Source organism: Ciconia boyciana, chromosome 2 (assembly GCF_034638445.1).
Source record: "Ciconia boyciana chromosome 2, ASM3463844v1, whole genome shotgun sequence".
In the NCBI taxonomy this organism is placed as follows: Eukaryota; Metazoa; Chordata; class Aves; order Ciconiiformes; family Ciconiidae; genus Ciconia; species Ciconia boyciana.
The window spans coordinates 4642948-4666954 of NC_132935.1; the positions used below are offsets into that span (position 1 = coordinate 4642948).

The 24007-nt window shown below is 38.8% G+C and overlaps 1 protein-coding gene across 6 annotated transcripts in view; it reads left to right on the forward strand.

Annotated features, from left to right (window-relative positions):
* The window catches only part of PTK2 (protein tyrosine kinase 2), a 232081-nt gene that overhangs the window by 61578 nt on the left and 146496 nt on the right, over nt 1-24007 (forward strand). Inside the window, exon 1 of one of the 6 annotated variants that reach the window (XM_072851828.1) lies at nt 869-988. The exons of 3 other annotated variants lie outside the window; for them this stretch is intronic. In XM_072851828.1, the coding sequence (XP_072707929.1) occupies nt 886-988 (103 nt within the window). In that variant the 5' untranslated portion in view covers nt 869-885. Of the gene's footprint in view, nt 1-868; nt 989-14797; nt 14852-24007 lie in introns of those variants that run through there. 2 more of the 6 variants (XM_072851821.1, XM_072851824.1) reach the window with 2 other exon arrangements.

Consider the following 24007-nt stretch of genomic DNA (forward strand, 5'->3'; position numbering starts at 1 on the left):
GCAGGGTCTAACCCCAACTCCTGCTGAAGTTTATGGAAGCTCTCGTGCGCTTTTAGGGCGTCGGGTTCTTTTTTCGGTACAGCCGTATGCAAGTATAAATACAAAATACATAAAAGCGATGCCAAAATGTGAGTGCGTGGTGGGGAAGGAGTGAGGTGCTGGAGCAGCCGCCGGCGCTCGGCCCCGGCCGGGCATTGTGCGGGGCTTCATTGTGCCGAGCCGGGGCAGGGGCTGGGCGGCCGGGGCCGGGGGAGATGCCGAGGGCGTGAGTCTGAAACAACAGCCGCCAAAAATGGTCGGGGGAAGCACATCTCCAGACACGACCCGGGTCAGGCTTGATTTGCAGCTTAGGCGCTTTCAGAAGCGGCTGTCAGTTTGGTAAACAGGAGGCTGCCGGGTGAATTGAACAGAAGGGGGAGATTAGCATATTAATGTGGCGTTTGCTAATCGCCTTCCCTCCTTCCTCCCCGCCTCCCTCCCTCCCGAATGAAGGCAGGAGTACGGGCACCCACGCTCACTCCGCTGTCTGGTTTCGCCCTCCTCGGCAGCTCACCCCCGGGAAAGGATGGTCCGAGCTTCCAATCGCCGGGGCGTGAGAAGATGAAGCGGTGGCGCAGCCTCCCCCCCTCGCCGCCGCCGCCGCCGGAGCGCGCTGCTCCGGGCGCGCTGCGGGGCCGCGCTCCCGCCGGCAGGTGAAGCCAGCTCAGCACGCCTGGGGAAGGTTAGCGGTTCTCCTCCTTGCTTGTGGATCCGAGTACGTTCAAGCGGCTCCCAGCTTCTACCCCCAATCCCCCCCTCCCTCCCCGCAGGACTACGTACTGCTGGAGCACTGAATTGGGACATTGTATGCCGAAGCCTGGCTTGAATCTCTATACGGTCGTGTGTATGTGGTTGCTGGAAGTGGCAGGCCAGCAGGCCCCGAAGCGAGCAGGTGCTATCTATATGGAGAAAAGCGGCTGTAGCCCATTCCCGATATGCTGGGCTAAAGGTACACATACCTTTTTTTTTTTTTTTTTTTAAATATTTATTCCTTCCTGCCCCCCGTGTTGATTTAATGTTTTACCACCTGTGGGTCTATAGGTTTTTTTCCCATCAAAGAAAAAAGCAAATGCTAGAAAATAAAATATTTTTATTCTGGTCATGCGCTTGTAATGTGAAGCAGTCTGCAGGATCTTCTTTCACCTGATGGCTGTAATGCTGCTTTTTTTTTTTTTCTTTGCTTTTCAGAATTATTTGAAATGAAAGAGCACTTGAGCTGTTTGGTTTTTACTTCCACTGATGTGAGGATCCGAGGGCTTTGTTTTTGATCTTTGTATGTTTGAAACCACTGCGAGTGTAATTCTGCTTTCACTTACCTTTTGGAAGAAGTAGTTTTTAAGTGGCTGATCGTAGGTAGTGTTCACAGTGGAAGACTAACATCTTTTTACTTGATGTTTTAGAAGTTGCCACCCCTGTTCACCCCCCAAAAGAGACAGTAACTAGCCACAAAGCATGCATTTATTACAATGAGAGGGTTTGACTTGAAATTGAGGCTTAACAATAATTAGATGGAAATGTAAAACTCATTCACGGGATTATCTTAGTTTGCATCCCAAGACATTGATAACATTATAAATATCCCAAGGATATTTACCCTATTATAATCTAGAAGGTATTTGTATGTTGGTGTTGTGTGTGGGAGTGTGTGTATGAAGATACAGTACAGGGATAAAGCTCGAAATTCTGTTAGTAGCCAAAGAATCAAATCTTCCTTAGATGGGAAACAACTGTAAAAGGTTGAGTGTTGGTGATTGTAAGCATAGCTTTCCTCGTGTTCACTTTCATTTCAGTGTACTCTCTTTTTTGGAAGAGAAACTGGCAGTGAAGTATTGCGTCACCATGATCTTGGATCACAGAGAGAGGCAGTTACTTCAGAAGTTCAGGGGAAACATATCTGAACTAAGGAGTTGGTAGGCATAGTTGATTATTAGTGGCCTTAAAAAAACCCCAGTAAATTTATTTAGAATCTTTATTGTCTCGTTATTTGCAGGAGACACGAAGGAGCATTTAATACTGTCTTTGTCTTGCATGCTTTCTGTACCTTGTTGAACTGTCCAGGCTAAACTAGCAGTTGCCACACATGGACATATTGTTTCTACTATATGTGCTACTATAACTTAAAAAGAAATCGCAGAACTTGAGCACCACATCCTGGTAACATCTCAGGAAGTTCAGAATCTGTCAGCTCACTGGGGAATAATAGTTAATGAAACAGTGAGTAACAGTAGCTGGAAACAAAGCTAAAACAAAGCTGTGCTTTGCTTTTAGTAAAACTTGTTTACCAGGAAGGGGTAATGGCGATGCCTACTCCTGTGTGTTGTAAATTGGATAACAAAAGTATTAGATGAAATTGGGGTTCATCTCCTTGGACTGTTCTGAGGGTCAGAATGAAGGTGCTTCTCAGAGAGTAACTTTTAAAAGTAGGGAAGAAAAATCTTTTCAAAGAAAAAGCGAGTTGTTACCATCTGTTGTGAAGGCTGCTTAGTATTGGGGATATCAGTTTTCTCCCTCCATCCAGCACCAGAGGATGACTACAGCAGGGCTGGCTGCTTCTTGCAGAAGATGGCTGCACTGGGCCATGATAAAAGGTATCAATTCCGCCTCCCCCCTCCCCCCCAGCAATTAAAATGAATGAAAAACAATCCTTCCCTCTTCCCCTGGTCGCCTGTGAAGTGTTCTCAGAACGTAACTTTGGGAAAGATTGCTTATCCAGCCTCCTGTGCCCCACAATGGAGAACAGCCATGTAATCTCCTTTTATTCCTGTTGGGGGGAGAAGGGGGACACCAGGACTTGCATAAGAGGACAAAGGCACCAGCATCTTCCAGGCTGCCAATTGTGGCGATTTCTAGAAAAAGCAACATCTCAGCCTCCAAAAAAAAAAAATAGGACAGATGAGAAATAGCTTGTGCTATATTTGTCATTGAATGGTGGCCATTCCTTAGTTGATGAATACTCTGTATACTGATCACCAGCTTAACCTTAGGGAAATGAAACGGATCTGGCCTACTTTGATAAGGGCTGTGAGATACCTACAGTCAAAGAAAGGTAATATACTAATGAGAGAAACATTTAATTTGTATAGCTTTATTCTGGGCCTTTGGCTTTTCTGTTAAAGCTTCAGGTTACCTGCAGCAAAAATTGATAAAACTTTTAAAAGTATTTTATAATGTCTTAAAATGTGATCGTGATGTGTATGTTTTATTATCCATAACTTTTTTCTAAATGGTTTGTTCTCTGTTTGAATGTGACAGATTAAGCTTTTGGTGTGTTATGTATGATCTCATAGCAAACGTTCGTTCTTTGAAAATGCTTTGAAATATTTCAGCAAGTCTGTGTTCATATAGAGTGTGCTTCTACATTTTATTTTTTTAGTGTTCTTAAATCTAAAATCTTCAGTCGTCTTAGTGATGCTATGTGCTGACCTAATTGCACCCAATTCTGTGTGCTCTGTCTATAGGACTGCATCGAAGAATAAGATAATATTTGCTTTTTTAATAAAGTATTTGTGTAATCTGCATTGCTAGGTTTTGACTCCTCTTTATGCTAAAGTCAGATCTAATGTTGCTGAATTCAGTAATTTAGTCTGGATCTGCACACTCCAGGTTTGAGACTATTTTGATTGGCAAATGAAGAGAAAGTGTGTATTTTGTTTACTGGTGTATTTCTTCTCAGCAAGCAAGTCTGTATTACTTTAGTAGTGATAGGGAGTAAGACATTTTTGGCTGCCTCCCTTAAGTAATTTGAAACTTAAAATCTCTGGTCTTGTGGAATAAACAGCCTCAAGCTCAGTTACAGCTTCAGGGGATGCTGAAGTGGGTGATTTGGTGCTAAGTACTGAAAATTTGTGCCAGTATCATACAGGAATGTTTTCTTTCTGACTGTAACAGTAGACTAGAACGTAGTCGTGGATTATGGAAAAACACCTCTAATCTTTGGTAAGATTTTTAATGGTGTAATGTATTGTACTTTGGTTTAGATACTTTTGCTAGTGGCCTTTTTTCCTGAGTTTCATGTGGTATGCCATTTGAAGCTTACAAAATAACTCGGTGAAAGAAATTTAAATGTAACAGTTAAGGATAGCTGGATAGCTCTGCTGTATAGCTGTAAATTATCCACCCCAAGAAGGAGGAAGTTTCTTGACTATCTTCCATGTGAAGAGCTCTGTTTAATAATTTACGAACAATAAATTATTGGCGTGATGTTAAGTGTATGTCATGTGACTAGTTAGCGAAGGGTGATCACAGTTCTTGAATTCAACCGTTCAGACTAACATGAAAAGGTCTATACTCTCTTAAGATAATTGAATTGTTTGACCAATTCAGTCAAAAACCTTGTCTTAATTTAAAAAAAAAAAATTACAAAATTTAAGCTAGCTATGTTGTGAAATGTATTTAATCAACTGGGAAGGAGTTTTTACCCTATTTATTGCAATCTGTTAACGTTGTAATCTTTCTTTAATGTGATAAGCAACTCCAAGTTAAATGTTTTTGGGTTTTTTGTTTTGGTGTTGTCGTCCGTCCTCGTCGTTGTCGTCGTCCCCTGTCCCCCCGTCCCCCGCCCCCCAAACCCTGCTGTTTCAGAAGGTGTGTTCAGATGGAACCTGCTGGTCATCTGTTGAGTATGAGCAAGATACTTGGATACATAAGAGAAAAGTTCAATGCTGTTTCTCCTTCATCTCCATCTCATAAGTCTCTGCTGTTTTCCTAACAGAAGAATACTCTGGTGATAATTTTCAGTCCAACAGACCCTTAGATTTTTAGGTGATAGGTAATAACTAAAAGGGACACGGTGATAGAAACAGAGCAAGGAAAGTTGCTGGTACAATGAAGGTAGGCAGGTATATAGTCTATAAAACAAGATACCTTACTTTTTGACACAGATGCTGTATATATAACGTAGGAATATAATAACTATTGTGTATTGGGAAAGAAAAAAAAGCCCCTCTGTCAGCATGAGTGTTCTCCTGCATCTTTGTGGTGACTTTCAGTTGAGGCGACTGGAGGGAAGCACCCACTCTTGCACTTTTTTGCAGATCTATAGGCGTAGTTCAGGAATGCCGTGAAGTGCTTTTCCCTTGGTTTCTGAGGGCATAACAACTGGGAAAAGAGTCTAGTCTGTCATTTGACAGTCTTGTTGTTGACTTACTACATTGGCTACATCAGCTGATATGACAGATCAGCCATTTTCTTCCAAACCATAAATTTGTCTGTACTTTTGTTAAACTTTATTAACTTAGTGGCTTCTTAAGCTGTGAGATTTGCAAACTGTTAAGGCATCTGTTATTTCAATTCATGTGTGCCTGTTTTTTTTGTTGGAAATCTTTGTAGAAAAAAGAAAAATGGCGTTAATCTCATCAAACCACTAATTTTCAAGGGCAGTTTAAAAACAATTCCTGAAATGCCTGTGTATATTTAAAAGTGGAAAATAGTCTGGAAAAGCAGAGGGGGGTTTCCCTTCAGTATTATGGTACCGCATGCGGTAGCGCTGATATTCTTGAAAATGTATAGGAATTATGCAGCTATGAGAGTACTGATGCATTTCCATTAGGGTGATTTGTTTCTTATTCAAAGACTACTGGAATAGAAGATGGAGCTTGAGATTTTTTTTACAAAAAAGGAAAGTGATTGTTTTAAGCACTGGGGGAGCATTTGGTGTTCCCTGTGTAATGGAGATGTATGATCTTATCAATTGTAGCTCCTAGTAATGAACCAGTGAACCAGCATGGAATTAAATTCTGAGCTGCCTAGGAAAAGCTAAAACTTATGCAAGGAAAATGAGATGTTTTAAATATCCTTTTGAAGATGCATTAGGAAGAGGCTGAAGAGCAAAGTCTGGATGTCGGCATTTGAGAGAATGGTGCATTGATTGAAACGATGAATTTTTGCTGAAAAGTCAAACAGGAGTTTGTGACCTTAATGGCTTTCTTATTCAGTTTATATTTGCAATTTTTTATCACAAGTCACATTGTGTGTGTATATATATTTATTTTCTGTGTAGCACATATATATACATGAGCATTCACACAGACTCAGCATCATTGTCCTTACACAGTTAGCCTGGGAACAGTTGCAGTATTTCGAAATTAGCAGCCTTAGATACTGAAGGTGATTCCTTAGCTGTTTTTGATGCGTTTTTAGTGAACACAATTCATTGGGCAACTGATCTTCATGCACAGCTTCTATTGGAAGGACTATTGTAATGAAATAAGCTTTTCTGACTGGTGTTACATTTGTAAGAAATGTATCAGCTTGTCTCAATCCTTCTACTTGCTGAAGTGTTGCTTAAATGGAATAGTTGCAAATTCAGGTCTTGTAAAAAAAAAAAAAAAAAATTCGGTGTGTCAGCAAATAATATGTACTTTTCATTGATTATTAGTCTGAAAAAACCCTCACTAGTATCCTTAAATTCATGACCTGATACAGATTTGTTCGTGGTAATCTATTAAAAACTGGAGACGTCTTAAATTAATATACACTATCACATTACAGTAGGCAAGCCTGTACAAGCTACTGAGTTCTATAAACTAGCACAGCAAACAAAAGACAGACATGAGGAAATGCCTTTGTAAATGTTACATTAAAACAAGCTTAAGTACAGCACATCATAAATGTATTTGGTTATGGCAGTTACAAAAATATTGTAGCATTCATTAAGATTTCATCATCTTGCAAAATAAATGAGATCAGTGCAATATCTGCTGTTGAATCCATGTTGAGAATTAATGATGCCAATTTTTTTCTGACGGCTTGTAAAGGACAAGGATTGCTGAGGTTATGGAGTTAACTGGTGGTTGCCCATCACTTGACGTGACACTTTATTTACTGGCATACAGGAAGAGGGTTGGATTTTCCTCTTCTGATATTGAATGTAGCTTAGCAAAGATGTTACAAAAAGTATTTCTGGGTGGAATTCAGTCCTGCTGAGTCATTTCATTGAAAATAATCTGTAAACAAACTCCATTTTGTTTTTTATTTGATAACCAAGGTTTGTTTCTTTGCTAGAAGAAAGATTGCTTATTACCTTTCCCAAGAACCATCACTGCTTTCCAAAACAGTGTTTCCCCTGCCAGTGATTTCAGATCCATAAAACTAAGCACTAGGGGGTTGGTTTGTCTTTTTAAATTTAAATTGGACTCACTCCATAAATTAAGTATTGCCCCTTGCTTTATTGAGGAAATTTCTAAGGAAAAACAGCTCTTTCTGTGGCCTAGGTCTCCTCATCTTGAATAAGTACAGGAGGAAAATTGGTGTGTGACCTTCAGTTCTGCCATTACTTGGTACAACTGCTCACAGCAACTGAAAACACTTTAGTGAAGAGCTATAGAGGGTGTCGCATCAACAGATGAAGAGCATGATAAACTGAAGCGTGGCATTTTGAGACTGAAAGCTAAACTTTGACTTCAATTTGACGTGCTGTAGAACTGCAAGTCTCTTTTTGTCAGAGGAAATTGAATAGTCTTAACTTCTCCTCTGCATGCAGTGTCTGATGGTTCATCTTACGTTAGCTGAATGGGCCCTCGGGGATGTGGCAGTTTCCTTTCAGAATTGGAAGAGGTACAGATACAATAATTTTGAACATGTCCAAAACAGTGATGGAAAGCTTTTGCTTCTCAGCCTTGTAGAAGATGCAGAGCATCTTCACTGTTGTGTTCCTTATAGTGTGTGACACCCTGGGGCTGTCCAACTAATGATTAAAGAATGGTAGTGCCTTCCTTTCACTGCATGCTTTTCTTCTAATTCCTGTAAGAATTTGGCCTAAGCCAATTCTACTTAAAATTGCCAGTAAAACCAGATTTTTCTTCATTTAAACGATGCTGCTTCTTGTTGAAGCTAGACTAATTATTTTATTGCCAGTATTTGGTCATGGATTCCCATACTGGTTGAACTTCCTCCTTCAGTAACTTTTATGGGCTTATTATAGCAAAGAACTTTTTCATCACAAGTAGTTGCAGGGTGAGTAATGGTCTGCAGTCCTGTTAAATATTTATTTCTAGGGAGGGGGATGGGAAGGAACTGAATATATTCCTGAAGCTTCTCAGCTGGCTTCTGAAGATAAGGGGCAATAATATTTAAGCTCTTCTCATAGGCTTTCTGCTATTACGTTTGCAACTCGGCAATCATCTGTTGTTCTTACTGTTCTGGGGAGTTACTAGAAAGAATCGTATTTCTGAAATCCTGGTGTATTCAACTCAAAGGGGGTTTTGTCTAGTCTGTGACATGATGGTTGGTCAAGATAAACTGAAGAACTGCAACAAAGATACTTTAGAGTAGAGCAACCTTTTCAATTTGATCATAACGGCTGATTCCCATACAACAACTTGTGTCGCCAGTCGACTTGAACAGCAGCTTTTTGTCCATTCAGGTGTTTGATTGCAATGGTTTTGAATCATACTGGCAGAATTAAAAGGCTGGCTTAACAGGTCTCTGATTTATGGTTGTATATAGCTGTACCTGTCAAAATGGAAGCATACGTGTGCTGTAGATATCCATCCCAAGCCTTTACCAGAGGGTAAAGGTACTGCTCAGATGACAGGGAGTTGTGTATCTGTTCTTCACCGAATGGTGTTGGCAGTGCAGTGCTAATTAGTATGCTGCTTTTATCGTGTGAGTAGCAAAGAAATCGATGATTTGCACCCTAACCTGTTCAGCTGTTCTGAGCAGAGTGCCCTCTGGCACAGAGGTGGGATGGGCAGGTAGCAATGGTGTCTGTCAGTTCAATATGTTAATGTTTTATCTACTAACTGTAGGGTTTAGCAGAAGGGAGGCTTTTCTGTATGTGTTTCTAAAGCAATGCTTTCTAATATTAAGGGTTTTTTTTTCTCTAGTTATAATGGGAGGAATTAATGCATGGGGTTTTTTTACACAGAGGTAGGAGAATGTCACTGCACTGTTCCTGTTCTGCCCTTGAAATGAGGGATTTGCACCTTCGTACTTCTGCTACTAAGTTCCTTCAGCCACATTGCTTTTACTTTTGTATTTTTTTATAGATATGCACACACTATTTTATAGAGTATATAATGTAAAATATGTAATATTTTATATATCTAATACTTACAAACTAAATGGATACAAGGCATAATCGGTGCTTGGATAGGAAAATGTCCATTACTTGTTCTTTCTTCCAGAGTCATTTTGGGAGTTCTATAGGTTCTGGTTTGATCTGATATTGAATAATTTTTTTGCTGGTTTTGGATACACTGATCTAGTTTTACTGAAACAAGCTGTGTGACCTGCATTGGCCAGTGGTGTTGGACGTGGTGTTTGAAGCACCAAGTTTGCACATCTAAACATAATTTAAATATCTTTCGTCAATCTGGAGGTGCAGTGAGAATTCATTTGGAATATTGCTCTTATCTGTCACGTCTCACTTCTTTTCAGAACTCTGTATGTGATATGTTTGTACAATTTAAGTACGCTGTCCCACAATGATGAAAAACAAGGGACTACAGTAGAAACAGCAGCACTTGCTAGGGCTGTAGCTAGCTAATAATTTCTGTGATAAACTCTCCTTCGGGTTGTTTTCTGAACTCAGGATTATCAAAGTTCTTATTGTTCAAGCTGAAGTTAAACTCTGGAATCTCTTTGCTCCAAAATTTCTCATTCCTAAAATTTGAAAGGAAAGTAGTTACGCTGTTTCTGTGTCCAGTCTGTTCTGCAAGGGAACAGTGACTGTTAGAGATAGGAGCGGGGACAAGCTGGTAGTAAGAATTATCTGAAATGAGGAACAAACACACCCTGGATACACAAAAAGGTCATGTTCATTATTCCTTGTTTTGTACTGGAGGAACGGCTGGGCAAGTTACTTGGTTTGGCTGGAGGTGCGATGAAACTGCACGGCGCCTTGCGTCTTGTGGGAAGCAGTGGGCCAGACTGCGTCTTGATCAGTGGTGCTGCTGTTCCTTCCTCTGAGCAGTGTTATGTTGGGCCCTTTCTAGCAAAATTTTTCTACAAGAGAGGAAAGGGGGAAGTAATGTATATTTAGTGTTTCTGTAAATACAGTGCAGCTAATTAGAATTATTTTACTCTTTTAATTTAATACTACTTTTTTGGGTTTACTGTCTCTGATTTTTTTTTTATTTTTTACTCCAAAGTTTCATCTAACTACGTTTCTGTTGTTCCCCTGTTCTAGTTAACAACCATGTCGCTCACTGAAAATATATACTAAGAAGGACTACTGTATAAGATAAATTCTTTTCTAACTGTTCTGGTTTTATGTTTGCTGGTTAGATGCGAAGTAGAAAATAGTTGCTAAACATTGACTGGAAAGTAGCAATAGATTTGAGAAAGTTGCTATTGTAGTGCAGAGCAATGATGAAAATAGCTGTAAGCATCTGCTCAGTACTTCTTGCAGGGCATTAGTTCAACAATTTAAAGAAAAGCATAACAGGTTGCTTTAAAGAAGAGTGAGAAAAGAGAGAAAATATAGTTAAGTGCTTCAGTAATGCTGTCGTTAGACACCAGCATTGTTTAAGTAATGAATGTCATATACTGGTATAAGCCAGTGAAGATCACAACCTGCACCTCTTCCTTTTCAAGTCGTGCACACCCTTACCTGATGTGTGATACCCACCAGCCCACTTCTACTTAAAGAAAATACTGATGTAGAGAATTGCTTTTCTGAAACATTCATAGTTCAGCAATTAAAGACAAAGCAAAAATAGTGAGTATGTGCCAATCACCGACCCAGTGTGAGGTTCTTGAAAATCGGATGTCTGCTTATTGAGCTGATAGAAATGAATTTGAGGACTTGTTGCACAGAAAGTTTGCAGTAATTCAAATATGTGATTTAAAAAAAAAACAAAACAAAAAACCCCACTAATATTTATCCAGCATAGAAAAGCAACAGCAGACACTCACTTCTGTTTAATCTAGATTTATCTCCAATATTTTTTTTTTAATTGTAAAATCATAGTCAAATCAAAGTAAAATAAACCAGGGTGTGAGAGTTTGGGCTTAAGTATCTCAGAAACAAGTACAATTCATCAAAAAGGGGAAAAATTCCTCATATTGGAAACTACATATTTGAAACTGGTTATAAGATGGGATCATACTTGGGTACATATTTATGAGTACAGAGGTGTCCAAAATTTTAGCTGCAGGATTTTTACATTCAAGTATCTCAAGTTACTGTACTCACTTGTGTAGCTGTGACGGCTTGTGCATCTTCAGGAGAATGAGAAATTAAGCCAGCTTTGAAACTTGCACTTGCATCTCTTCTGTCTTTCTTCAGTATGATATTGGGCAATTCAGAGAAGTTTAGTGTGAACACGCTGTATTTGGAGATGTATAAATGAGGGCAGACTGGTGGTAGAAAACCAAACCTCAACTTAAAATGGATTTACTTGTCTGTTAAGCGTGCTTGCCCGTAGTGTGTGTTTGTGGATCTACACAAGCTGTTGATATGCTGTAATGATTTATTTTAATGCTGCTTTTTTTAAGAATCGGTCATGGATGCCTTAAGCCAGTCAGTATTTTCCTGCTCAGTGATGGGAACGTAAACAAGAAGTTGAGTAAACTTCAATTCTTTTGAATAACACTACATTTGGTGGAGTGGGAACCGTTCCCTTTTGCTAGCGTGGATGGTACCTGGACAGAGGATGTGACAATTAGCATGAATTTTAGTTTTCTATCTGTCTCTGTGGTATATGTGATGCTTCAGCCCTGGAATAATCATATGAAGCGGGAGTTAATCTATAACTTTTTGTAACTTATTACCATAAAATTCTTGGGGGGGAATATTCTTCCTTCTTTTTATTAGACTTTCCTCGTTCTTTATATCCAGTCTACACTCAGATTATTAATATTGCTCCAGTTCTGTTGGAAATAAAAATACTGTCTTGTTCCTTTCCTGTAATGGGAAAAATATTTCTCGGATAGGACATAAGCTATTACCCTTCTGTTCTTGCAAGGACAGTCAACCTACTGTAATGCAATAAAGTTGCTCATAAAACGTGTCCTTTGTGACCAACTGTGCAGTTTTTTACAGGTTTATAGGGCTGGGTGCTTCCAGGTGTTGAATGCTTCCTCCTTCCTTACCTGTGTGCATGTACATATTCCAGTGCTTATCAGCTGAACATAAATATAGTGTTCTCACTTTTGCTCTTCCGATTCTCTCCCCCATCCCACCAGGGGGGAGTGAGTGAGCGGCTGCGTGGTGCTTAGTTCCCAGCTGGGGCTAAACCACGACAACTTGTGTGTTCAAATCTGCTGTTCTCCTGGAAATCCATAGGTATGGTCACTGCTTTGCAAAATTAAGGTCATACTGAAGAAGGGTGGATCCTGAATGCTTTATGTTGATGATTTGTTAATTATGGCATGTTTTCTTTGACATTGGTGGTACAGTGTAATTTGGCACTGAATTTTTAGTTGGAATATTATTTCTGGCTTTGATAACTACTTCTTTGTGTGCTTTCCTTTTTCCTCTCACTCCTTTCAGGCCGCAGAGATGCTGTTTGTTTTATCGCTGTGAACTGTTTCGTTTAGCATGTAAGAGTAGATTATATAAATGTTATAATAACTTCATTTATAAGTTCAGAGCTTTCTGTCAAAACAACACGTTCTTAGGAATATTCCCAAAGTAATTTGTTATAGCTCTTTAATCTTAATTTTGTTGCATTAAAACAAACAAGCAAGGAATTTAAGCCTGTCCTGCAAGATGTCCTGGAAGAATTGACAAACCCTATCCAAAATAATTTCTTTGTAAATACCTTATATTGGCATATACCTTTGTTAAATACCTTGGGGGGAAAAAAAAAACCACCCAAAAAACCAACAACAACAAAACCCACCAAACTTCAAGGTAAATCTATAAGTTTCAGTTATGGAATACATGCTGTGCAGCAATGTATTCTCTTTTTTAAATTAAACTCTGAAAGAAGAAATCCAGTTCTAAAATTACATCTTACATCTGGAAAATGAGGAACAAGGTATTTGGTCTTTTTTTTTTTTCTGGACATTTATCTGATTTATAAAAGCAACAACTCTAATTTCAGTTGGTTTTTTTTAATATCAAGTATTTGGCAGGTAACAGAAAATTAAACAATTGGAAGGCAGACACACCAGTGAAATAAGTTAACAAAAAAATTTTTTTAAAGTCCTCTCCTTTTAAATACTGTTAAAATGACTGAATTGCTATGTGCAATGGAAAATGGATAAGAGTTGTTTTTAACAAATAACCTAGTACATCATAAATGTGAAGTAAATAGAAACGGAAACAAGTTTTTGTTTAGTTTGGTATCAGTTGTCTTTGTCTCAGAAATCTTTCAGCTGTGAGTTTCTTTTGATTAATTAAAAAACCAAAGAATCTTCAGTTGTCTAGTTTAGAAAAATATCAGTCTCGGATTTGGGGTGAGTAACATCTTCCACAGTTTGAGTTGGCCATCGAAACCTCCATGAAGAAATCTGGAAAGAAAGGCAGCTTTCTGATCTTTAGCAAGAGCTCAGTATGGGATAGGTAAAATAAGTGAGGAAATGAGGGAAGGCTGTGCTGCCACTTTTGCAGTGAAGAAACAGACCAGTATCTATTTCTGAAGGGTTTTTTCTTACACCAACACCCTTTTTGTGTGTATCTCACTTTTGCTACAAAGTATAGCAGCGAATCAGTCTGTGCAGCTGAAGTTCTTGCTGTGAAAAATACATTTTTCACAAGAAGAGTGGAACAGGGATGTTGTAAGTCTGTTTATTAACTGACATCTTAAGTGAAAAATTAGTGTTGTACATTAATGAATCAGAATTTGCTGCTCTTAAAACTTTCTAAATATGTAGTCTTACAGTAAGTGAAAGGTGATGGCTTGGGGGTGTTTTAGGGGGTTGGTGGTTTTTGGTTGTTGGTTTTGTTTTGTTTTAGGTGTGTGGTGGTTTTTTTTTTGTTTTTTTTTTTTAACCTGAAGGGGTAAACCGCAACATCTCATCAAGTATGCTGCTCTGTACTCCTGGTTATATTAGCGAAATATTCTTCTAGTCACTCTTTAAAGTGGGTAAACTCATTTCCTTCTGGAGTGTGAAAATAATCTGCAGCTTATTTCTTCAGAGCAAATCTTATTAACTCTTAATGTCTCAAATTTTGCGTTTGTGTAGAAGGAATGTTGGCACTACATCTGCCAAAGCCCAGCAGCAGACCAGTGTGTACACTGCGTCCCGCAAGGACAGTTCCTCGTTGTCCAGGTGGAACAAAAATGTTCTCGAAGCCTGACAAGCTCTGCTTTTTGCTCTTTGCTTCTCTGATTGCCTCTTTTTGGTGTACATCATTCGTCTGAGTAGCGTTGTCTTTGACAGAAGAATACAGCTGCATTTTTAAATGAGTTTTTCCTCTTTGAATGCCTGTTATTTATGAAACTCACTTGCTCAGTGAAATATTCTGCAGCTGATTAAAATGTGATGGAATCATGTTTCAGACAAATGCTGAGCATCTTTAAACATTTACAAAATATTGGGAAATAATTAGAGGTTAGTTGTACTTAAATGCTGCCATTGATTGTGCCAGGCATATTTCAAATTAACCTTTTTCCTTTACACTTCATTGTAGTTACTTGTTCTGTCATGTATTCAAATGGTCTCTGGCCAAAAAGTTACTCTTAACAGATAATGTGGTGCTTCTACCACCTCTTTAAATTCTGATCCCTGGCTGAAGGTCTCTAGATAGTGCCATGATAGTTAACTATGAGATGCTTTGTTGATTCTGTTGCAAATTACAGGTGCTCATCACTGGCTGCCTTGTATCAGGTGCAAACAAGCCTTACTTGTCTCTACTGTTCCCCAGGAATTTCATCAACTTCTGCCCGTGTCCAGATTATTGGAATTAAGAATTTCATTGGTAAGAATGTATCAAATGATAAAACTTGCTCTAGTACCAGAACTACTGTCTCATCTGTTAGCAAATACTCTGCTCCTAAGCAAAGGGAAATTGTAATTGTTTTGAGTAAACTAGGTAATTAGACTTTTTTTTTTTTTCCTTTCAGACTGTGCCTTCGAGGCCTTCAGCTCATGTGCTATCTAATCTGAACCCAAAGTCAGGAGATGTCTCAAATTTTGATAGTAAAAATTTCTAGAGATATAAAATTCTCATACACTTTTGGAAATGTGTTTGGTATTTCACAAGTATACTTTCTGTACCTTGTTCTTCCTTCGCATACGTTTTGTAGTAGCATCAAAGTTGCATGTTGTAAAACGTAATATCGGATGGATTATTTTTATTTTTAAGAAGATAATTGTATCACAGAAGAACACGGGATGCTATAGCAGCCATAATTGTTGAGTTTGCAAACCTTTCAAACTGGGAAACTGCTAAAAGATAATTTGCTTCTATTGCTCCACTGTCAGGAAATATGAGACTAATCTTAAATTAATGATAAGCAATTAATGTATTTCTGATGCCTTACATTTAGTTTATTATATACAATCTTTTTACATCCGTTGTAGAAACAAAACTTTTAAGTTAAGCAAAGCCACTATTGTAAAAACTTTATTTTTCATAATTAAGACGTAACAAATAAGTCCTTTGCAGTTTCCGTTCTTTTTTTATTTAGTATGCAGGGTAAGGAGTAGGCATTATACAGGTCTGTCAGTAACATAAAGAACTGTTCATCTTTATTATTAAGGAGATGTACATAGGAGCTTTGTAGATCAGCAAGATCCTCTGTGGTGAGGTAGGTGAGTGTTATTTCAGCCAGGAAGCTGGACTCCGGTTTTTGAACCTGCTGCTGAATACCATAAAAGTTCATTCACTCTGCCTTGAGGGAGTTACTTGTTTTTCTCAGCAGCTCCTCCCTATTCTGTCTTCATGTTTGTTCCTTCTTCTGTCCACTCTGGCACTTTCTGGATATTTTTCTGTGCCATTTCAATACATTACTGTTATAGATTCTTGGTCTCTTATTTAAAATCTGGCTGTTTAGTTGGTCATACTTATCTGGGTAGCAGCTAATAGTTGATAAATGGCTTTAAAGGAAGGGGAAAAAATGAGGTTGAACTTGAAAATGACACTTGAATTTCTAATATTGGTATTTTGACCAAATTATTTTTGCCTTCTTTAATTATTACAGTGGAAGAGTTCCTCTTCCTCTCCTACCAGTGTTCTGCCCTCTCTCCTTCTCCCCTCCTACCCCCTGCCCCCCTTGCCCAGGTATTGAAAAATCAGTAAATGCTATTTAATACTTTAGCATCGGGGGCTTGGAGCTGTCAGATTTGGACTGCAAAGGATTTGTGCAGCTGTACTGAAAAAAGCAATTTCGCCAAAACAAAACTCAGTCATTTCTCCAATCCTTTTGTGAGTGCAGAGGAAGATGGTTTCTGTCTCCCATTGATGTATTTATTCCTCCCCCCCCAACATGTAGTCCAAGAGGAGCTGTGAGCTGACATACCAGCTTGCAGCTACCAAAAATGGGAAGCCTTCTCCTCCTTACTACTCACCATGTGCTTTGTGCTGGCTCCAGAGCTTTTCTGAGCCACTTCACCTCCTTTAAATGGACCTCCCCCCAAAAAAACCCAAACAAACCAAAAACAACCCCCCACCAAAACCAGAAAAAAGAAGCCTGGATTGATTTATTCTGTCTTCATAAGTAAAAGCAGCTCAAAAACTGTTTTAAGAAACAGCAGGAGGCCGCAGAAGGGAAGCAAGGGCTGCATAGCCAGGAAGAGTGGATGAGGAAACATTTGGCAGGGAGGAAAGGGGTAGCAAGCTCCGCAGCTTTGGCAGCAGCAAGGACAAATTGGTTATATTAAGTTGGTTCAGCAGCCTGTGGTGACAGCTTCCTTGCCTTTGAAAAATGAACTCAAACCTCTTTACAAATATATTCTTCAGAAATAATCATATGACAGTTCTGTAGCTTCTTACAGGGGCAGATCTGAGAAACCAGACTGAAAGTCCTTTAATGATATTTGAACATTAAACTATACCTGAGAACTTGAACTGTGCGTAAGAAAATACTTAACACTTTTTAAAAAACCTTGAAAATATTGCATGAGTGATGGGACATCTTTAATTTTTGTGGGTTTTTTAAACATACTTATATGAACCCTTATAAGGATCAGAATATACAGTGTAGGCTTTTCTGATGCATTCACAGATGTGCTTTTTTCTAGGATGGTTTCATTTTCTGATTTGTTCTATGCAAGAGAATCATCAAAATGTTATTTGAATTCTTTTTGTTTTCTGACTTGATGTCAGTCTTTTCCAAGCCTGGAGATCATCATCTTGCACTGGCAACTATTGACTTGATAAATGTAGTCTGTAAAACATAAGGCATGAGAAAGATCGCAAAGCTGGTATATCTGTATTTTCATCTCAACTTTCTGGAAGCGGTAACGGTCATATTTCAGCTTCAACAGTAGAAGAAAAAGGTTAAGCTTTTGTAGATGTTCTTAATGTAAAAAAAAATGTATCACATCAGTAGTCCACTCTCTTTGACAGCATCTCCTGCTTGTGACTGTTCCAGGAGACCACCTGAGCATGGCTGTTGCCTGCAGTCCATCCTTGTGTTTCTTCAGCATCCACTGCATTAGAGACTTCTAGAGAGTCTCTTAATATCCATTCATGTGCCTGTTGTCCATACCTTTCTGAATTTGCTGCTACCATCTGCCTCCACAGTCTTGTCCTAGTTTTGGCTGGGATAGAGTTAATTTTCTTCCTAGGAGCTGGTACAGTGCTGTGTTTTGGATTTAGGATGAGAATAATGCTGAGAACACACTGATGTTTTAGTTGTTGCTGAGCAGTGCTTACACTAGTCAAGGACTTTTCAGCTTCCCATGCTCTGCCAGGTGCGCAAGAAGCTGGGAGGGGGCACAGCCAAACTGGCCAAAGGGCTATTCCATACCATACAGCGTCATGCTCAGTATAGAAACTGGGGGGAGTTCGCCCGGGGGTAGTGATCACTGCTCAGGGACTGGCTGGGCATTGGTCAGTGGGTGGTGAGTGGTTGCATTGCTTGTTTTTCCTGGGTTTTGTTCCTCTCTCTTGTTGCTTTCCTTTCTATTATTATTATTATTTATTTATTATTATTATTAAACTGTTCTTATCTCAACCCATGAGTTTTCTTTCTTTTGCTCTTCCGATTCTCTTCCCCATCCCACCAGGGGGGAGGGCAAGCGAGCGGCTGTGTGGTGCTTAATTGCCGACTGGGGCTAAACCATGACAAGTCTCTGTCCACTACCTCCTGTTTAGAAAAGATCTTTTGCCTGAAACTAATACGGGATTATTTTAGGGTTCAGTTTATCCATCATTGTGTATTTTGTAAATATTGATCAAGTTCTTGGCTGGAGTCTCAGCTTTTTTAGGTTCCCCTCACATGGCTGCTGCTCTGCCCCTTAATCATTTTAGTTGCCCTTCTCTGGACTTTCTGGACAGTGCTCAAGATGTGGTGGAAATTCCATTGACTTTTCTACTCTGCTGCACCTTGGTTAAAACAGAATAAACTTAATACATACTTCTGTGCTGGCAAGGGATTGCATGATGCTGAAGATACTAGAGACCCACCCCTGGCCTGTAGTAAGCACTGACAGAACCTCTTCCAAGTTACAAGGATCCCAAAGAGCCAATTTCAAGCTAAAATTAATAACGCAATGAAATACCGTATCCTTCAGTTGGAATACTTAATAATATTTTATCCCTTTGTGTCATTCTTCCTAAAGCTATCTACTGTACCAGTTTGCATAGGGGTTTGAGTGACAAGTAGGTACCACCGACCTGTGAAATACTGCTGCATGGAAAAAAACGAATTGTTTGTAGTGTGGAGGGTGTATTGTCACAGCAATATTCTGGTTTTGTGCGGAAATGCATGTATTTTCATATATATTAAAGCACAGATGCTCCTTGTTGAAAGGAATTGTTTCCTATTTTCTCTCTAGCTACTATGAAGTACTTATTTTAAAATAAATTTAAACATATTAAGATCACAGATTGCAAATATATAAAAACTCTTTGCTTCCTGAAGCTCATGTGCAAAGGTGTTTGAATTACTGGGTCCTCTTGTAAGAGATTGTATTTTCAGGCCAAGTACAACTCGGCATTTAAAAAACTGGACTTGTTTAAGTAACACCCCAAATTAATATTTCTGTATGTTCTAATAGGGACTGAAGGAAGATTGGATTGATAGCTCTGTGTATTGTTGGCTTATGGAGGTGTCTTGTTTGTGTAACACCAACTTAATTTATTACCACCTGTCATTTCTGCAAATGGTCAGATTGTTGTACACAAATTGCATATTTCATCACTGTGATGTGGAGAATTGATTTATTGTTTCCAGAGGAATAATGGAATAGAATAAAAATGCACTATAAAGTAACAGTTTCATCTTTGAGTCTTGTTAATGCTTACCTGTGATCAAGTATATTATAAAAAGATGCAGTAAATTCTTGTGGAGGTAGTGAAACCTGCTTACTTAATTTCTTCAGGTTTCCCCTAGTTTCTTGACCATGAGGATGTTACACCAGTCGTCCCACATGTCCTTTGATACCCTCGTATGATGAGGGACAACACACACTGGTGGTTTTGAACCTAAGTGAGTGCTGATAGATCTGTCGTTACATTTGTGCTCATTAGTTAGCTGATCAGCTGTCAAAGAATGTGTGAAGACTGAATTCTGCTGCTGATTTTTTTTCAAAATGTGCAGCAATTTAATTACCTGATATTTCTGACCCCATTCCACATTGTTTGAAATTAGGTAACTGTCAGTAACTAATAAATATCTGGATTTGTTCAGGTGGGATAAGATGGGTTAGATGAAGCAACATGATGAATGGAAGAGGCTGAAGCTTGTTGTGGCAAAACTGTTGCTGTATTTATTTCCCATGCATTGAAAAGCCTGGTATAGTTTTGACTCGGGACAGCCCCTAATCATGGAAGGGTAGAGGGGAGAGGAAAACAGTTCCATCCATACCATGATGGTGTATTCTTGAGATGTTCCTGCATGATGTCTTCCACAATTTGAAGTGACAAAACCGATGAAGCTTAATTGTAAGAAAACTTGTCTTGCTGTAGGGGACTGAACCCGGCTCTTCTGGATTCCAATTAATTTTTCTACCACAGACCAGTAGTCTTATCTTTTAAAGTATTAAGTTTCTCTTTCAGAGAACTTTCTTGAAGGAAGCCCTAAAGTAAACATATTTCAGCTGGTTAATACCTAGTTTAAGAATGGTTTTTTTCCATTGTTTAAAAACTTAAGGAAATAGTGACTCAGTTGTAAATAGAATGGTCTAATTGCAGCTGTTACGGTTCAACTCAGAAGTCTTAACCTTTTTGATGGCTTGTGTCTCATGCAAAGCTAAATCTCTGGCTGATCTGACATACATATTGGAGATGGTTATAGAAAAAACAGAAAATAGTTTTTCTAAAATCAGTGGTTTGTTAAACAGTTGTCTGTCTTTTGTCCTCATTTACTGAACGTTGAGGAGACACCCATTCTGAACCCAATTTATATCCTTATCAAGTTACCCAAGTGACAGCTTTCCCTTAAAATTCTGAATTCCTTATTTCTCAGTGCCATGCAAATGTTGAACCTCAGAACCTCTAGTAAATTAAACATGCTTCTTTTCTCCAAGTAATCTAAACTCAAGAAAGGGTCAGTAGCCCTGTGTTAGTAGATTGGAGGTAGAAGACTGAAAAATGCCTTTGGTGAGGGCCAAGGGTGTTTTTGTGTATGGTAGGAGTCTTCAGAGCTTTTCAGTGTTGATGGTTCAATTCAAAGACTTAATGGAGCATTCACTGGAAAAACCCACAAGAGTCAGTAGCATGAACATCGGTATTGAAAAGAAGAAAGGCAGTGAATGCCCCTCCCAGTAGATGTGCAATGCAGAGGACCGAAGTCCCTAGTTTTGTGGGGAGAGTGTGGGGACAGGGACTATGTCCAAGGAAGAATTCCAGCTGCAGTGAGACAGTGAGTGAAAGGGCAGAGGGTCCTGGGTTTAGATTCATCCCTACACAGCACATCAAGAGGATCCACCTAGGATGAAAGCACTGGTGGAGAATCCATAAATCTTATTCTGCCACAAAGCAATATGGAATCATTAATAATGACTCCAGAAGTCTGGAGAGGGCCCTGATGTACTGTTTTGAGTGGATCAAGTGTTTTAAATTGCCTTTTTAAGGCTATATCAAGTTGGGTATTTTTAATAACAAAAATCTTGGTGTGGACCATACAGTGTCTATGTATCTGCTCCTAGCTTGACTTCACCAGAGTACCGAGACTTATTAGTCATCATAGTAGAGGCTTGGACTTGTGCCTGTTTCATGATCATGTCAGTACATGAATCCTGGAGGCCACCAACTGATTTCTTATCAGGCATTATGCCTTTGATTTGACTGTTAAATGAAATGCCAAATTTGAGAAGGTATTGCCTCTCTTCTTTGACTAATTAAGCTAATTCTGCTTGCTCTTCTGTCTTTGGGTGCAGTAGATGGGAGACTTTAGGAGAAACCAGTGCCTAGGTAAAGATGATGTGGCCGGTGTTTAGGTCTTCAAACACAGCATAGAGTCTTGAGCTCTTGAGGAGCCAAGAGCTTTGATTCCTAGGAGGAATATCACAACTTATTCTGTTCTTCGGGATCTTATGTGAGGATGCAAAGAGACACATGGTACATGCCCAGTTCCAACAACCACAACTATAAAAATGACTGATTTTTTTTTTTGGTATGTGTGTGGAGATACACAGAAGCGTCATCTCAAAAAGCCTGTAATTAGAAGAATTATTATGATCAGCCTACATTGAACTTCCATTCAATCACTTGACTAAGAATCACTTTGTTCTTCATTTCTACCTGTATATCAGGGGCTGTAATTACTGGCTTTGGAAAACACTTAAGCCAGAATACGCTTAAGTAAAACTTTTTACAGGTCATTGATTTTTGTAATAGGCCATTGTCACGCAACACCACAATGTGACTGTTGTCATGCTCTGTTCCTCTTGAGCACTTAAGTGGCTTTGATCTGATGTGTGCTTCTGGTTTTCATGAAAAACAGGAATAACACAAACACAGTTAAAGCTGTATTAAAGGGGATCAAAAATTAAAAACCTATAAAGTTGAATGTTTTGAAATATAGGGCTGGGATATAATCTTTCAGTAATGTAAAACTAGGAAAGGCAGGTTTAAAGTCAAATGGTAGCCAAACCCAAATGTGTTAAGCTGTGATAGTGCATAGCCAGAATACCTTACTTATCATAACTGCCTCTAGTTCAGACATTTCTAGTTCTTAATTTCTGAGCAGCACACTTGCTTTATCACTAATTCTTTTTTTTTTTTTTTTTTTCCCTCTTAGTATTCTGGAAAGACACCATCCACTCAGTGCTTCTATTTACTTCTTGTAAACCTATTTAGAAGACCTTGTGCTATGTAGGGCCTCCATAGAGCAATATTTCAATAAGTGGTATTAAAAAAACATTACTTGAATTTGTACAGCTTACTTCACCCTCTTGTTTTGATATTCATAGGTAGGGCTGCTGCCAACTAGTGGTGCAACTTCAAAATAGAATTTTAACCTTTTTTTTAGAAATATGGATTTTTTTAATTTGCTTCTGTGGTGTCTTTTTTAAGAAAACTGCATCACTATAGTTTTCTATAACTTGCTAGAGAAATTCAAAAGATCAGCAACAGAAAATGTAAGGGGAGATTAGTGTTTACTTGGATTTCAGTGGTACCAAAGGACCACAGCGAAGGTTCGGAGTGCTATTGAGAAATGAAGCAAGTATCTAGCTGGATATGTTGTTCTAATTAAAGCATATGCAGACATTGATTTTCTTGTATTCCCAACACAACTGTTTCCTCATTACTAAAGTTTTTAACATTAAAAATAGAAATTGGTGCCAACTCCATAGGGAATTGCTAGTAGTGCAGATTATGCAATGTTACAATAAAATTGGGTTAAAGTGAGTATTTAAGGATTAAGTCCTCAGTTAAACTGAGGACTTAATCCTGTGGGATTCTTAGTGAGAAGGATGGGTACCATTTTGAATGTCGCAGGATGGACAGAGTGCAAGACATCTTGGTAAATTTGAATTGCTGCTTCACAGTGCAAATAGTTCAGCCGATTGTCAGTACTCTGAAACTTTTCTCTCTCTCTTCATCCCAAGGTGCAGTGCTACCCAAGTAATGGGCTACCTCTTCTGTAGCACTTAGCAAAAGCTTACAAGTCCTTAGGACAGCCTGCGTCAGTAGCAGCCATACATGGAATATGCCCTTGTTTCAATTAGTTTAGGTGATACATATATTTATTAATTGTTTTTTGTTGAGATAAGCTTGCCTTCTGTTTAACAGGCCCAAGGTTGTCACATTACTTTGGTTCATATGGGTCTTGTAGTTCATGCTTCCTCTGAATTCCTCCTTCATGCTCACCTGAATGTTTAATCTCCTAAAACATTCTTATAATTGAAATAAATTTTCCCATGTTGGCGACTTGCATTGCTAAACTTGTTTTGACTTTGGTCTGTGTTATCTTTTCATGTTGATTTTCTAGTGTATTTCTAAAATACTTAACTCTGCAAAGAAAGAAAAACTATACATTTCTGCTTTGAACGGTATTGAGACATAGAGTTAGGAAAACTGTTTAGGCAATATTCTCCCAGGGAAAAAAAACGTTCAGAGGAATTGCCAGTACTGGGCCGTTCTTCCATTTCATATCGATATAGTGAAATATTTGCTGTGTCAATTTAGACTAAAATAGATACTAACAACTAATTTTTTTTAAAGTTGTTTTAATGTGGCCAGCCAGGCCGCTTTATACTTTGACCTGGGGGCATTCATAAATGCTTTTGACTGCAATTAATGTACTTAAAAATACATATATATCTGGAGGAGGGGGGAGAGAGCAGTGACCAGGAGGGGATCAGAGAGGAGGCAGCGAGAGAAATAAACGCATTCTTGGATGTAGCCATAGCAAGTATTGCCAAAAAGCGTGAATATAACTGAAAGTTGTCTAAGGTGGAACAAAGGATTACTGCTTTTTTTAATTTTGTTTTTGAACATCAGTATTAGCTGAAAGAATGA